The 14,481-nt window shown below is 46.2% G+C and overlaps 1 protein-coding gene across 1 annotated transcript in view; it reads left to right on the forward strand.

Annotated features, from left to right (window-relative positions):
• Positions 1 to 14,481, forward strand: part of papss1 (3'-phosphoadenosine 5'-phosphosulfate synthase 1) — a 69,191-nt gene that overhangs the window by 26,299 nt on the left and 28,411 nt on the right. The window contains exons 7-9 of the mRNA XM_038792987.1: positions 1,257 to 1,368; positions 4,004 to 4,209; positions 13,302 to 13,437. Coding sequence (XP_038648915.1) covers positions 1,257 to 1,368; positions 4,004 to 4,209; positions 13,302 to 13,437 — 454 coding nt within the window. The remainder of the gene's footprint in view (positions 1 to 1,256; positions 1,369 to 4,003; positions 4,210 to 13,301; positions 13,438 to 14,481) is intronic.

Here is a 14,481-nt window from a genome sequence, read left to right on the forward strand (position 1 = left end):
AGAGTTTCCTTATCCCACCGCGTGGTCCAATGCCAGCCATGCTGGGAAATACGTGCACCAAATCCCACCCACGTGAATCCTGGCTCAGAGGACTGGTGAATCAGGGTGGCTTGGCAAATCTGGTGCCCAGCCCGTTAATATGGTTCACATCGTCCTGATGGGGTGTGAACCTCCCTGCCAGCAGTGGATCGGAGCATCGAGCGCCAGTCCCATTTTTTCACAATGCTAGATTCTCCACCGCGTCAGGAACTTCGCTACCAGTGGTGGAGAATACATCCCTTCAGCTGAAGCTTGAGACCTCATCTTGTTTAGTGACTGCACATCAGAAACCCCCTTGGGTTTCTAAGAAGCCTCTGCTCCTGGCAGACTCTAGCCTGAATTCTCCGCCGTCAGGATTCCCTGTTCCCACTCACAGGGCAACCCCACCCATCGGATTTCCCGGAGGCGTGGGATGGCTGCAATGGATAATCCCATTGATGAGGTGGGAACAGAGAATCATGTGGCTGGGGGTCCGGAGAATTCAACCCTCTATCCCAGCTTTCTCTAAGCTGTAATCAAGTTCACTGTCTGTTTCTGTGAGGAAAAACACATATAAAAAGCCTCAGACAAAAGTGTACCTCCCTGCATGGCCTATTTCGTTAGCAACGTGGCATACTCTGGGATGTTCCGAACAGAAATTTGAACAAATTATCTTTTACCTTCAAAACAGTCCTTTAATTCTCGGGCTCACATGAATCTTTTGTATCTTTAATGGAGATTGCTGATTTGGGCAGGAACCCACTAGTTTGCAAGGTTCTTTTAGATTCTTTAATCTGGGAACTACATGAATAATTTAAATTCTTTTTTGAAATAAGTGTAGGCATCCTGTCCCTGCCAAGAGTTCGGTGTTGGGTCATCCATTCTTTGGGGTTTTCCCACTTCCAACTCTGTCCTTGTAAAAGGAGCATAGAACATAGAACATAGAACACTACAGCGCAGTACGGGCCCTTCGGCCCTCGATGTTGCGCCGACCTGTGAAAAAGCACTTGGTACTTTTTTAAACTGTAGTTAATCCAGGTCTTTTTGCACTTACTTTAAATTTGTTTACGACTCAACCAAGTGTTTACATTTGTCTACAGTTTTAATATAATCCAACACCCAAACTATTTTCTCAAGCACGAGTTATGAAGTTAAGAGGTTTGCAAAAACGCTGATTAAAAACAAAGCCTAATTATTAGAATTAAAAATGAAACTTATGCCTCTGTTCATCTTTCTAGGTGGATTTGCAGTGGGTGCAAGTTCTGGCTGAGGGCTGGGCTACTCCACTCAATGGCTTCATGAGAGAACGGGAATTCTTGCAATGCCTTCATTTCAGCTGCTTGTTGGATGGTAAGAACTGAATAATATCCGGGTGAGGCCAGTTTAAAAAGTGTCGCAACCACATTTCTGTACAGCCTTGTGTCGGAACTGTGTTTCATTTGCAGTGTAGCTGGGAGATTATGATCGTAATGCTTTTGTAGATCGTTGATAGCAGTGAAGTCAAGCTCATAGCCAGCAGCATCGTGAGGCACCCTTTTTTAAAACCAGGTGGAATTGCATATAGAGTCAAGACAGAAAATGCTTGGGTCTGGCAGCATCTTTGGAGCGAGGAATGGCGTTTAAGGTCTATAACAGGGGTGGGCAAACTGCGGCCCGCCAAAGGTCTTTATGCGGCCCACCAAGTCATTAAAAAAAAAAATTTAAAAATTTTTTTTAATGGGGGGGGGGGGGGGGGGGGGGGGGGGGAAGCTATTGGGTTACTTACTGGTATAGGGTGGATACGTTGACTTGAGTAGGGTGATCATTGCTCGGCACAACATCGAGGGCCGAAGGGCCTGTTCTGTGCGGTACTGTTCTATGTTCTATATGAGGCGCCCAGAATCATAACCGGGTGAAGTAATTATTTTACTTAATATACTATGCGGCCCTATAAAATTGTGAATTTCTGAATGTGGCCCTTGCACGGAAAAGTTTGCCCACCCCTCGTCTATAACCTTTCAGCTTTCCACCGTTTTCAGTGTTTTGCTTTGCTATTCAATGTGAAGTTGTAATACTCAGGTTAACTGAGATAAGAGAATGGGGGATAGTTGGACTAGTCAATCTAGATGTATATATGTCCCCTTATGAAAGTTCCACTTTGTCCTTGTATTTTATTTAAATTATCAACCCTTCTGTTTATGTTTATAATAGAAAACTATCTCTGCGAACTTATTTTATTCAAATTATCAACCCTTCTGTTTATGTTTATAATGGAAAACTATCTCTGCGAACTTGTCATTGTGTAATTGAACATTCTCACCAGGTAGTGCAGTGAAGACCTAGTGTAATGGCAGCATGGCAACTTTACATAGGCAGTTTCAATTGCAGAGATGCGACACACAAATTTATACTGGAAAATGTTGACTGGAAGTGTGGCACAAATACGCAATTTTCATTTATTATATATATATATTGGAGCCTAAGTTAACCTGAACGTTGACCCTTAGTAGGATCACACTTTATAGATGGTACCTGAGCTCCTCTTTGATTTCTCTCTTTCTGTAATGTTGGATAAACCGTACAAAAGTTGATATGGCTTTTTTTCCTTCCTTCCAAAGCTTAGGTTACTAAGAATCAAAGTATGGCACTTTGAATAAAAGTTAATGAAAATGTTAAGTTAAAGCATATTGGGGACAATTTTCACTATCACTTGTGTGGTGTGCTGGTGGAGTATGCTGTAAGCATTTATAAATATAGATGGGTAACAATTCCACAGCAGATGTGATGGCTCAGGTCCTCCAACCTCTCACCTGGTCTGACAATATCTGCCAGAATTGTGAATGCGGCACTTCAGCAACCTGTCTCAGTTGTTTGAATTGAAGATGCACTTGGCTTAGATAGCCACAGGAGCCTTGATTCCAATCTTAGCTCAGTTGCCAGTGAGCTCACTCCCATGGAAACATGATCCTATTTAATCCCTCCAATTCGGGGTGGGAAAGGTACTTTAAATCCGTGTTCCTCAAACTTTTTTTCCGGGGACCTATTTTTACCAACTTGGCCAACCTTCGCGACCCATGCCGGCTGACCTTCGCGACCCACGCCGGCCGACCTTCGCGACCCACGCCGGCCGACCTTCGCGACCCACGCCGGCTGACCTTCGCGACCCACGCCGGCCGACCTGAGCTACCCACCATTTTCTCTTACCTTGTTTGCTGCTGAGAAAAAAGGAGGAAATGGTTTTGGGTCCCTTTGGCCCTCGTACACGCTCCTCGAATGGAACCTGTTGGATGAAGGTGAAGCCTTCCAGTGTTGGAAAGTATGGAGTATCCATCTGTCCAGAGTTCTGCATTTTTTCCCGTGAAATTTTATTAAATAAACCCCCCCCCCCCCCGAACTTGTAAAAAAAATGAATACAATAAATGAATAACCCCCCCCCCGAACTTGTAAAAAAAATGAATAAAATAAATGAAAAAAATAAAAATAAAATAAATGAATAAAATGAATGAAAAACCCCGCACTTGTAAAACACAAAGCTGCGACCGTTTAAAAAAAATAGCGTCCGCACTGCGCATGCGCGCCCGATCATCGATGTGCATGCGCATAGTTCTGCACATGCGAGCCGATGAACGTATGCGCAATGCGGACAAATTTTCTTTACATGTTCGCGGCCATTTTAAAGGCTGCTTTCAGCCGGTGTTATTAAAAGCCGGCTGCTGCGCGGGGATTTACGCGATCGGGTGCGCTACAAAGGACTGCTCCCCAACCCTCCCAACACCCGCCCGTGACCCACCTGCGGGTCGTGCCCCCGACTTTGAAGAACACTGCTTTAAATGGTATTTATTTAATGCGGGTTGGTGCAGGTGTGTGGAGATGGTGGTCCACCCCATGTGAGATTATCTCAATCGAGCATAGTAACTGTCTGAATTTTTCATTTGTTTATTTGCTTGTGCGCACCTAGCAAATTTATAATTTCTTAATAATGCTCTTATATTGTTTTGCGCTACAGGAGGCCTCATTAACCTGTCGGTGCCCATCGTCCTGACAGCGACAAATGAAGACAAAGAGCGACTGGATGGTTACACAGCCTTCGCTCTGGTGTATAATGGGCAACGGGTGGCTATCCTTCGCAATCCGGAATTCTATGAGCACCGGAAAGAGGAGCGGTGTGCACGTCAGTGGGGAACAACTTGCAAAGAACATCCTTACATTAAGGTTTTGTCAAAATAATTTTTTCTCTAAGATCAGAATTGCATTTGGATAACAGTACCTATAGCACCATGAAAATAAACTGGAGGCGATGTAGGAGCTCAGTCTTATTTTGATCTGGTCAATTAAATTAGTGTCAGCTAAAGAAGTGGTTATTGGGAGTATGTTACTGTAAATACCCTCCACCCAGCAGTCATTTCTGTAGCACTGCATGTTGGTCAGCTGTGAGCCGTTTAGTTTTAATTTGGAATATAAGAGATTACAACAGCTCACTACAGAGGTTCTTTATACCTACCTTACGGAGGAGTGTAAATCTACTTGCATGGCACATCTTTTACACAACACAATCTGCTTCTTTACTTTTATTCTCTATTACCATTTAAAAATATAACATTTGTTATTTTGAAGACAAGTTCAGTGACATAGGAACAGAAGTGGACCATTCAGCCCCTTCAGCTTGTCCCACAATTTACTGAGGCTTGGCTCATCTATGACCTAATTCAATATACCTGCCTTTGGCCCATATCTCTTAATATCTTTGCATAACAAAAATCTATCTATCTAACTCAGATTTAAAATTAACAACCGTTCTAGCTTCAACTGCTTGCGCGAGAGAGTTCCAAACTCTACGACCCTTTGGGTGAAGAAGTGCTTCCTATCATCTCTCCTGAGCAGTCTAGCCCTAACCTTTAGACTCTGCCCCCTAGTTTTAGAATCTCCAACCAGTGAATCATGGAATTTACAATGCAGAAGGAGGCCATTCGGCCCATCAAGTCTGCACCGGCACTTGGAAAGAACACCCTACCTAAGCCCACACTTCCACCCATAACCCAGCTACCCCACCTAAACTTTCTGGACACTAAGGGCAATTTAGCATGGCCAATCCACCTAACCATATCTTTAGACTGTGGGAGGAAGCCGGAGCACCCGGAGGAAACCCATGCGCACATGGGGAGAAAGTGCAAACTCCGCACAGACAGTGACCCAAGCCGGGAATTGAACCTAGGACCCTGGAGCTGTGAAGCAACAGTGCTAACCACTGTGCTATCGTGCCGCCCATAGTTTATCTTTATCTAACCTGTGCTTTCCTGTTAATATCTTGAAGAATTTGATCAGATCACTCCTTAACTGTCTAAATTCTAGCGAAAACAGGCCTAATTTGTGTAATCCCTCCTCTTAACTTAACCCCTGTAGTCAGGTAACATTTTTGTAAACCTACGTTGTACTCCCTCCAAGGCCATTATCCTTCTAACGGCATGGTGGCCAGAACTTCTCTCGGTACTCCAAGTGGGATCTAACCGTGTTTTGTATAGCTGCGGCATAACTTCTGTCTTTATACTCCTTTTTTTCTGCACTTGTTTGTGGCATTTTAAAGATCTATGCACCTGAGCCCCCTAAGTCTCGTTGGACATCCACTGTGTTTAATCTCTTGCCATTTAGAAAGTATCCTGCTTTATCCTCCTTTGGTCAAAAATGGATAACCTCACACTTGCTTACATTGAATTCCAACTGCCACAGTTTTGCCCATTCACATAGTGTTGTCAATATCTTCTTGCAATTTTATGCTATCATCTAGACTGCCGAGATGCTGCCTAATTTTGTATTATCAGCAAATTTAGATATATGACTTTCTATGCCATCATCCAAGTCGTTAATGAATAACGTGAATGGTTAAGGCCCCAACACAAAACCTTGTGGTACACCACAGTCACCTCCTGCCTATTAGAGTACTTACCCATTATCCCCACACTCTGTCGCATGCCACTCAACCAATTTCGTAACCATGTCAATAATTTGCCCTCATCTCTGTGGGCTTCCACGTTACTTAACAGTCTCTTATGTGGGACTTTATCAGATAGATACCTTCTGGAAGTCAATATAAATGACGTCCATAGACATTCCCCTGTTCACAATCTTAGTAACCACTTCAAAAATTCAATGAGATTTGTCAGGCTTGACCTTTGCCTTCATGAACCCATGCTGGCTCTCCGCTGATGACCAAAATTTTTCGAGGTGGTCAGTTACCCTATCCCCATTAGGCTAACTGCTCTATAATTCCTTGGTCCCTTTCACCCATCTTAAAAAGTGGAGTGATATGTGCAATTTTCCAATCCATAGGGACTACTCCTGAATCTAGAGAACTCTGAGAGATTATAGAAAAGCAAATTACTGTGGATGCTGGAATCTGAAACAAAAGGGAAAATGCTGGAAAATCTCAGCAAGTCTGAAAAGAGAGAAAAGAGCTAACGTTTCGAGTCTGATGACTCTTTGTCAAAGCTTAGCAAAGCTTTCCTGAATGCTCCGTTGACCGCTGGGTCGACAAACCAGAGGTCCGGTCCTCCGCCATGCTGTCTCCTGCTGCAGCTTCAGCCCAAGCCTTCTCTGTCTTTCTGTTTCTGCCTTTGAGCACTTCTAGTCCTCCTCTCCATGCACCGATGTGGGAATTCAGTACACAATTGCCTCTGCCATCAGTTTTACAATTCAAGTCCGGTAGAAAATCGGGGGAAAAGGTCCAAAAGTCCGACCAGAGCGGGAGCCACCAAATGCGCGACTTAACTCCTTCATAGCCGCCACCCAGAAGTCTAATCGACAGTAGTTTCATGGTCATTAGACTTGTAATGCCAGATTTTTATTGAATTCAAATTTCACCATCTGCACCATATGCAGTGGCGGGATTTGAAACAGTGTGTTACCCTGGGTCTTTGGCCTACTAGTCCTGTGACAGTACCACTATGCCACCGTTGGCAGATGTGGCCCTGACACGTTGGACCTCACAATGGGTGAACTCAGTTTCCCCCAAAGTCCATCTGAGGCCAGCCTACTCCCCCTTACAATTCAAGACGTGCCCCCATCTCCCCTTACCAGACCCCGTCCCCCCTAAATAAAGAGACTTCCCCACAGAGATGCCAGAAATGAGACCCCAGTCAGGAAGCCCCCTGAAGAGTGACCCTTGTCTGGAAGCTAGAGACCAATCTAGACAGAGATCATGAAAAATATTACTGCTTTAGCATTCACCTGGCGCTGTAAAGCAGTGCTAGCCACTGTGACACCCTTAATTTGGTGCAGCTACTCCATCCCCTCTGCCATCGTTCCTGTCCTTCCTGTAAACTTTACAACCAGTTGTATTTAGTTCCCAGTCCCAAACATCCTGCAGCCACGTTTCCATAATAGCTACTACATCACAAATCTTCAATTTGAATTTACACCCGCAGCTCATCCAGTTTATTCCTTCCACTCTGTGCGATAGTGCGATAGAACTCTTAACTTGGACTATACCCCCTAACCTGTCCCTTATTTGCTTGTTTATTATTTCTCTCTTCTGGTTTAACCAGTATACTACTTATAGCTTTTCCATTACCTGCAATTTCTGAATTTGAGTTCCTGACTATATCTTTATTCTTTGCCCTGTTACTTACTGTATTGTCTTACCTACAATTGCTTTCAGTGTCCTCACTATACCACTGACATTTTATTGGGGTAAGGTGCCTATCCTCGGTTGGTGTTTTTATACGGCTGGGCCCATATTTCCCAGTAGAAGTGCTGGAAAATCCCGTTGTACAGCATCCGAGGAGAGATAGATATTAGGGGTGTTTACCCTTTCTGCTGGAACTGAGGCATTCCACAGACAAACGGTTCACAGACATGAACAGAACCAGGGACAAGGGGGGGTGCGGGAAAAGGAAGGGCTGTGACTCCATGGAGGGAGGATGATGATTGAATGACAGAAGTGATGATGCAAGACAAAAGGTGGTGATAATGAGAGAAACAAAAGATGTGTCCAGAGGTTGTGTCAGCGTCGACCTGAACCATTAACTCTGTTTTTACCTCTACGTGTGTTGCCTGAACTGTGGACAATTTCAAACATTTTGTGTTTCAAGTGTTTTTAAAAAAACTTACTGTTGGGAGTTTCCAGCTGAATCCGGTTGGAGTGAGGACAGAGTGACTGCTGGATAAGTAGTAAAGATTTAAATTGTTTGTGCGGGCCCATAACAGCTGATTGCTGCTCTCGTGCGGGGCGCAGTGGTTGCTGGTTGTGTTTTATTTTTACCTGTAGTTAAGTTGGGTGGTTCCTAAACCCTAGACACTACACTTGTAGTGTCCCCCACCCTTCCACCTCCTCTAACCTAAGGGGTAGAGTTAATAACAGGTAAACTCTTTATTTATTTTTCTTGTTTTATCTGGAGGGGATGACCAGGAAGGCAGTGCAATGTTCCTCCTGCAGAATGTTTGAGGTGAGGGACGCCGTCATTGTCCCTGCTGATTTCACCTGTGGGAAGTGCACCCATCTCCAGCTCCTCAGAAATCGTGTTAGGAAACTGGAGCTGGATGAACTTTGGATCATTCGGGAGGCAGAGGTAGTCATAGATAGTAGCTTCAGGGATGTAGTTACTCCAAAGAATCAAGATAGATGGGTGACGGTGAGAGGGGCTGGGAGGAAGCAGTCAGTGCAGGGATCCTCTGTGGTCGTTCCCCTCAGTAACAAGTCTACCGCTTTGGATGCTGTTGAGGGGGACGACCCACAAGGGGTAAGCCACGGTGAACGGATCTCCAGCACTGAGTCCGTCCTTGTGGCTCAGAAGGGAAGGAGGGAGAGCAGAAGAGCAATAGTTATTGGGGACTCGACAGTTAGAGGGACAGATGGACGGTTCTGTGGCAACGAAAGAGACTCACGGATGGTATGTTGCCTCCCGGATGCCAGGGTCCATGACGTCTCGGACTGTGTGTTCGGAATCCTTAAGGAGGTGGCGGGGGGAACAGTCACAAGTCGTGGTACACATCGGTACCAACGACATAGGTAAAAGAAAGGACGGGGATTTAAAACAGGAATTTAGGGAGCTAGGGTGGAAGTTGAGAGCCAGGACAAACCATGTTGTCATCTCTGGTTTGTTGCCGGTACCATGTGCTAGCGAGGTGAGGAACAGGGAGAGAGTGCAGATAAACACGTGGTTACAGGGATGGTGTAGGAGGGAGGGTTTCAGTTACGTGGATAATTGGAGCACATTCTGGGGAAGGTGGGACCTCTACAGACACGATGGTTTGCACTTGAACCAGAGGGGCACCAGTATCCTGGGAGGGAAATTTGCTACGGCTCTTTGGGGGGGTTTAAACTAATTTGTCAGGGGGTTGGGAAAACGAGTTGTAGTCCAGAAGCCAGTGTTGAGAGTAGCGAGGTACTGAGGAGGGTATCAAGGTCGCAGGAGTGTACCGGCAGACAAAAAGGTGGGTTGAAGTGTGTCTACTTCAAATCAAGGAGCATCCGGAATAAGGTTAGGTGAACTTGGAACGTGGATTGGTACTTGGGACGACGATGTTGTGGCCATTATGGAGACATGGTTAGAACAGGGACAGGAATGGTTGTTGGAAGTTCCGGGGTATAGATGTTTCAGTAAAAGTAGGGAAGGTGGTAAAAGAGGTGGAAGAGTAGCATTGTTAATTAAGGATAGTTTAACGGCTGCAGAAAGGCAGTTCGAAGGGGATCTGCCAAGTGAGGTAATATGGGCCGAAGTTAGAAATAGGAAAGGAGCAGTCACGTTGTTAGGAGTTTTCTATAGGCCCCCAAATAGTAATAGAGATGTGGAGGAAGAAATTGCAAAACAGATTATGGATAGGTGTTGAGGTCTCAGGGTAATTGTCATGGATTACATTAATTTTCCGGATGGGGCAGTTTTTGTACAGTGTGTCCAGGAGGGTTTCCTGACACTGTATGTAGATAGGCCGACAAGAGGGGGGCCACATTGGATTTGGTATTGCCCCATCCGAACTGTTCGACCTATAGAGGTTCTAATCAATATTTGGAAAATTAAAGTCACCCATGACAACTACCCTGAGACCTCCACACCTATCCATAATCTGTTTTGCAATTTCTTCCTCCACATCTCTATTACTATTTGGGGGCCTATAGAAAACTCCTACCAACGTGACCGCTCCTTTCCTATTTCTAACTTCGGCCCATATTACCTCACTAGGTAATGAACCGGGCCAAGTGTTAGATTTGTTTGTGGGAGAGCACTTTGGAGATAGTGACCACAATTCGGTATCTTTCACTATTGCAATGGAGAGAGAGAGGGCCATTCGGCAGGGCAAGGTTTATAATTGGGGCAGGGGTAATTATGATGTGATTAAGCAAGAATTAGGGAGCACAAGATGGGAACAGAAACTGTCAGGGAAAGGCACAAATGAAAAGTGGAGCTTGTTCAAGGAACAAATACTGCGTGTCCTTGATAGGTATGTCCCTGTCAGGCAGGGAGGAAATGGCAGTGTGAGGGAACCATGGTTCACAAAAGAGGTTGAATGTCTTGCCAAGAGGAAAAAGGAAGAGTATGTAAGGATGAGAAAACAAGATTCAGTTGGGTCGCTTGAGGGTTACAAGGTAGCAAAGAATGAGCTTAATAAAAAGGTCTTGGGAGAGCTAGGAGGGGGCATGAGAAGTCCTTGGCGGGTCGGATCAAGGAAAACCCCAAGACTTTTTATTCTTATGTGAGAAATAAAAGAATGACCAGGGTGAGGTTAGGGCCGGTCAAGGACAGAAGTGGGAATATGTGCATGGAGTCAGAAGAAATAGGAGGCATTGAATGAATACTTTTCTTCAATGTTCACCAAGGAGAGGGGCCATGTTTTTGACGATGAGTGTGAGATACGGGTGGGTAGGCTGGAGGAGGTAGATGTTTTGAGGAAGGATGTATTAGCAATTTTGAAAAACCTTAGGGTCGACAAGTCCCCTGGGCCAGGTGGGATATAGCCAAGGATTCTTTGGGCAGCAAGGGATGAGATTGCAGAGCCTTTGGCTTTGATCTTTGAGTCCTCACTGTCCCTGGGGATAGTGCCAGAGGACTGGAGAGTGGCGAATGTTGGGCGGGATTATCCGCTCCCGGGAAAAATTGGGAGGGCCGTCGTGAACTCGGCCGAATTTCACGACGGCCTCGGAGGCCACTCCTCGCCCCCTATTCTCCCCTCCCGGTGGGGCTAGGAGCGGTGCTCCGTAACTCTCGGCCGCGGGGGCGTTGCGCCAAGAATGACGCGGCCGGCGCGCCTAATGACGTCAGCCGCGCATGCGCAGGTTGGCCGGCTCCAACCCGCGCATGCGCGGCTGACATCATGACACTGACAGCACGAACCCGCGCATACGCGATGGCCGTCTTTTCCCCTCAGCCGCCCCGCAAGATTGGCGGCTTGAACTTGCGGGGCGGTGGAGGGGAAATAGTGCGTCCGATTTGGACACCGGTCCGACGATCGGTGGGCACCGATCGCGGGCCTGTCCCCTCCCGAGCACAGTCGTGGTGCTCTTTCCTTGCTAGGCCACCCACAAGCCCCAAACGGGCTTCTCACTCCCGGTTCACGACGGCCACGACCAGGTGTGTTTGCCGCCGTCGTGAAACGGCCGCGAACGGCAGGCCGCTCGGCCCATCTGGGTCGGAGAATCGCCGTTCGGCGTGAAAAACGGCGAGCGGCGATTCTTCCGTGCCGGGGTGGGGGGGGGGGGGGGGAGAGAGAAGAATCACTGGGGGCGCCAGGGGGGCGTGAAATTTGTCGGGGGGCCCTCCCGCGATTCTCCCACCCGACGTGGGGAGCGGAGAATCGCGCCCGTTTCTCTGTTCAAGAAAGGGAATAGGAATGACCCTGGTAATTATAGGCCTGTTAGTCTTACTTCGGTGGTTGGTAAGTTAATGGAAAAGGTCCTGAAGGTTAGGATTTATGACCATTTGGAAAGATGCAGCTTAATCCGGGATAGTCAACACGGATTTGTGAAGGGTAAGTCTTGCCTCACAAATTTGATTGAATTCTTTGGGGAGGTAACTAATTGTGTAGATGAAAGTAGAGCAGTTGATGTCGTATACATGGATTTTAGTAAGGCGTTTGATAAGGTTCCCCATGGCCGTCTTATGAAGAAAGTAAGGAGGTGTGGGGTAGAGAGAAATTTGGTCAATTGGATAAGTAACTGGCTATCACATAGAAGACAGAGGGTGGTGGTGGATGGAAAATTTTCACTCTGGAGACCAGTAACCAGCGGTGTACCACAGGGATCAGTGCTGGGTCCTCTGCTATTTGTGATTTTTATCAATGACTTGGAGGAGGGGGCTGAAGAGTGGGTCAGTAAATTAGCTGATGACCTCAAGATTGGTGGAGTAGTGGATGAGGTGGAGGGCTGTTGTAGGCTGCAAAGAGACATTGATAGGATGTAGAGTTGGGCCGAAAAATGGCAGATGGAGTTTAACCCTGAAGTGCGAGGTGATTCATTTTGGTAGAAAAAATTTGAATGCGGATTACAGGGTCAACGGCAAGGTTCTGAGGAATGTGGAGGAACAGAGAGATCTTGGGGTTTATGTCCACAGATCTCTGAAGGTTGCCACTCGAGTGGATAGAGCCGTGAAGAAGGCCGATAGTGTGTTAGCATTTATTAACAGGGGGCTTGAGTTTAAGAGCCGCAGGGTTATGCTGCAACTGTACATGACCCAGGTGAGACCACATTTGGAGTATTGTGTGCAGTTCTGGTCACCTCACTATAGGAAGGATGTGAAAGCATTGGAAAGGGTGCACTGGAGATTTACCAGGATGCTATCTGGTTTGCAGGATAGGTCTTATGAGGAAAGGTTGAGGGAGCTAGGGCTTTTCACTTTGGAGCGGAGGAGGATGAGAGGTGACTTAATAGTTTATAAGATGATGAGGGGGATAGATAGAGTGGACGTTCAGAGACTATTTCCTCGGGTGGATATAGCTGTTATAAGGGGGCACAACTATAAGGTTCAGGGTGGGCGATATAGGGGGAATGTCCGAGGTAGGTTCTTTACTCAGAGAACTTAGGGTGTGGAATGGACTGCCTGCTGTGATAGTGGAGTCGGACACTTTTTAGGAACTTTCAAGCGGTTATTGGATAGGCACATGGAGCACACCAGAATGACAGGGAGTGGGATAGCTTGATCTTGGTTTCGGACAATGCTCGGCACAACATTGAGGACCGAAGGGCCTGTTCTATGCTGTACTGTTCTATGTTCTATGTTTTGAGCATTTTCTGTTTTAATTTCAAGGTTTTTTTCCCTGTTATTTTCCATTGATTCTTTAAAATGTAAAGGGTTTTTTTTCCGGTTCTGCGCCCTTCACAGATGGTAATCCAGAGTGGCAACTGGCTGGTAGGTGGGGACCTGCAAGTTCTCGATCGTATCTATTGGAATGATGGCCTTGATCACTATCGCCTTACCCCACGGGAGCTAAAGCAAAAGTTTAAGGCAATGAATGCAGGTGAGTAGAATCAACTGCTTGCAGATTTACTCCAGGACTAGAGTTCAAATTCCTTGTGATATTTTAACATTTAATTTATGGTTCTTGTAATTATTTCGCTTGGGACTAAATGCACAACCAACCTTCCCTTTCACTATAGATTTAGTGAATGGTATGAATCCCGGGAATTAGGCAAGTCCTAATGTTGGCTCTTCAGTGCTGGCAGCCAAGGCTTCATGTTAAGTTTGGCACAACCCCCTGCACAACAGAGACCTATGCCAGATCTCCTTGTGGTTTTCTGTTTCATCCTTAACCCATTGGGCAGCACTTTGGATCTATGGGTTCAAACCCCACTCCAGAAACTTAGACTTAACTTTGGCCGACACTGCAATGCAGGACTGAGGGTGTGCGGCAGTGTTGGAAGTGCTGTCTTTCATGTGAGACCCAAGACTGAAGCACAGCCAGTCCCCTCTGCTGGATGTAAAAGTTTCCATGGCTCTGAAGAACAGGCGGGTTCTCCCTGGTCTCTTGGCCAGTGTTTACTTCATAAACACCATCAAAAGTAATTTTTCTGTTTGCTATTCATGAATCTACCTACATCCAGATTATATTTGTTACATGACAACAATGACTATACTTCAATACAGTAAGAAGTCTTACAACACCAGGTTAAAGTCCAACAGGTTTGTTTCAAACACGAGCTTTCGGAGCACGGCTCCTTCTTCAGGTGAATGGAAAGGCTTGTTCCAGAAATGTTTATATAGACACAGTCAGAGATGCCCCGGAATGCGAGCACCTGCAGGCAATCAAATCATCAAAGATGCAGAGGGAGAGGTAACTCCAGGTTAAAGAGGTGTGAATTGTCCCAAGCCAGTTCAGTCGGTAGGCCTCTGCAAGTCCAGGCTTGTTGGTGGGGGCCGAATGTAATGCGACATGAATCCCAGATCCCGGTTGAGTCCGCATTCATGCGTGCGGAACTTAGCTATAAGTTTTTGCTCAGCAATTTTGCGTTGTCGCGTCTCCTGAAGGCCTCCTTGTAGAATGCTGACCCGGAGATCAGAGGCT

Source organism: Scyliorhinus canicula, chromosome 3 (genome assembly GCF_902713615.1).
Source record: "Scyliorhinus canicula chromosome 3, sScyCan1.1, whole genome shotgun sequence".
Taxonomy (NCBI): domain Eukaryota; kingdom Metazoa; phylum Chordata; class Chondrichthyes; order Carcharhiniformes; family Scyliorhinidae; genus Scyliorhinus; species Scyliorhinus canicula.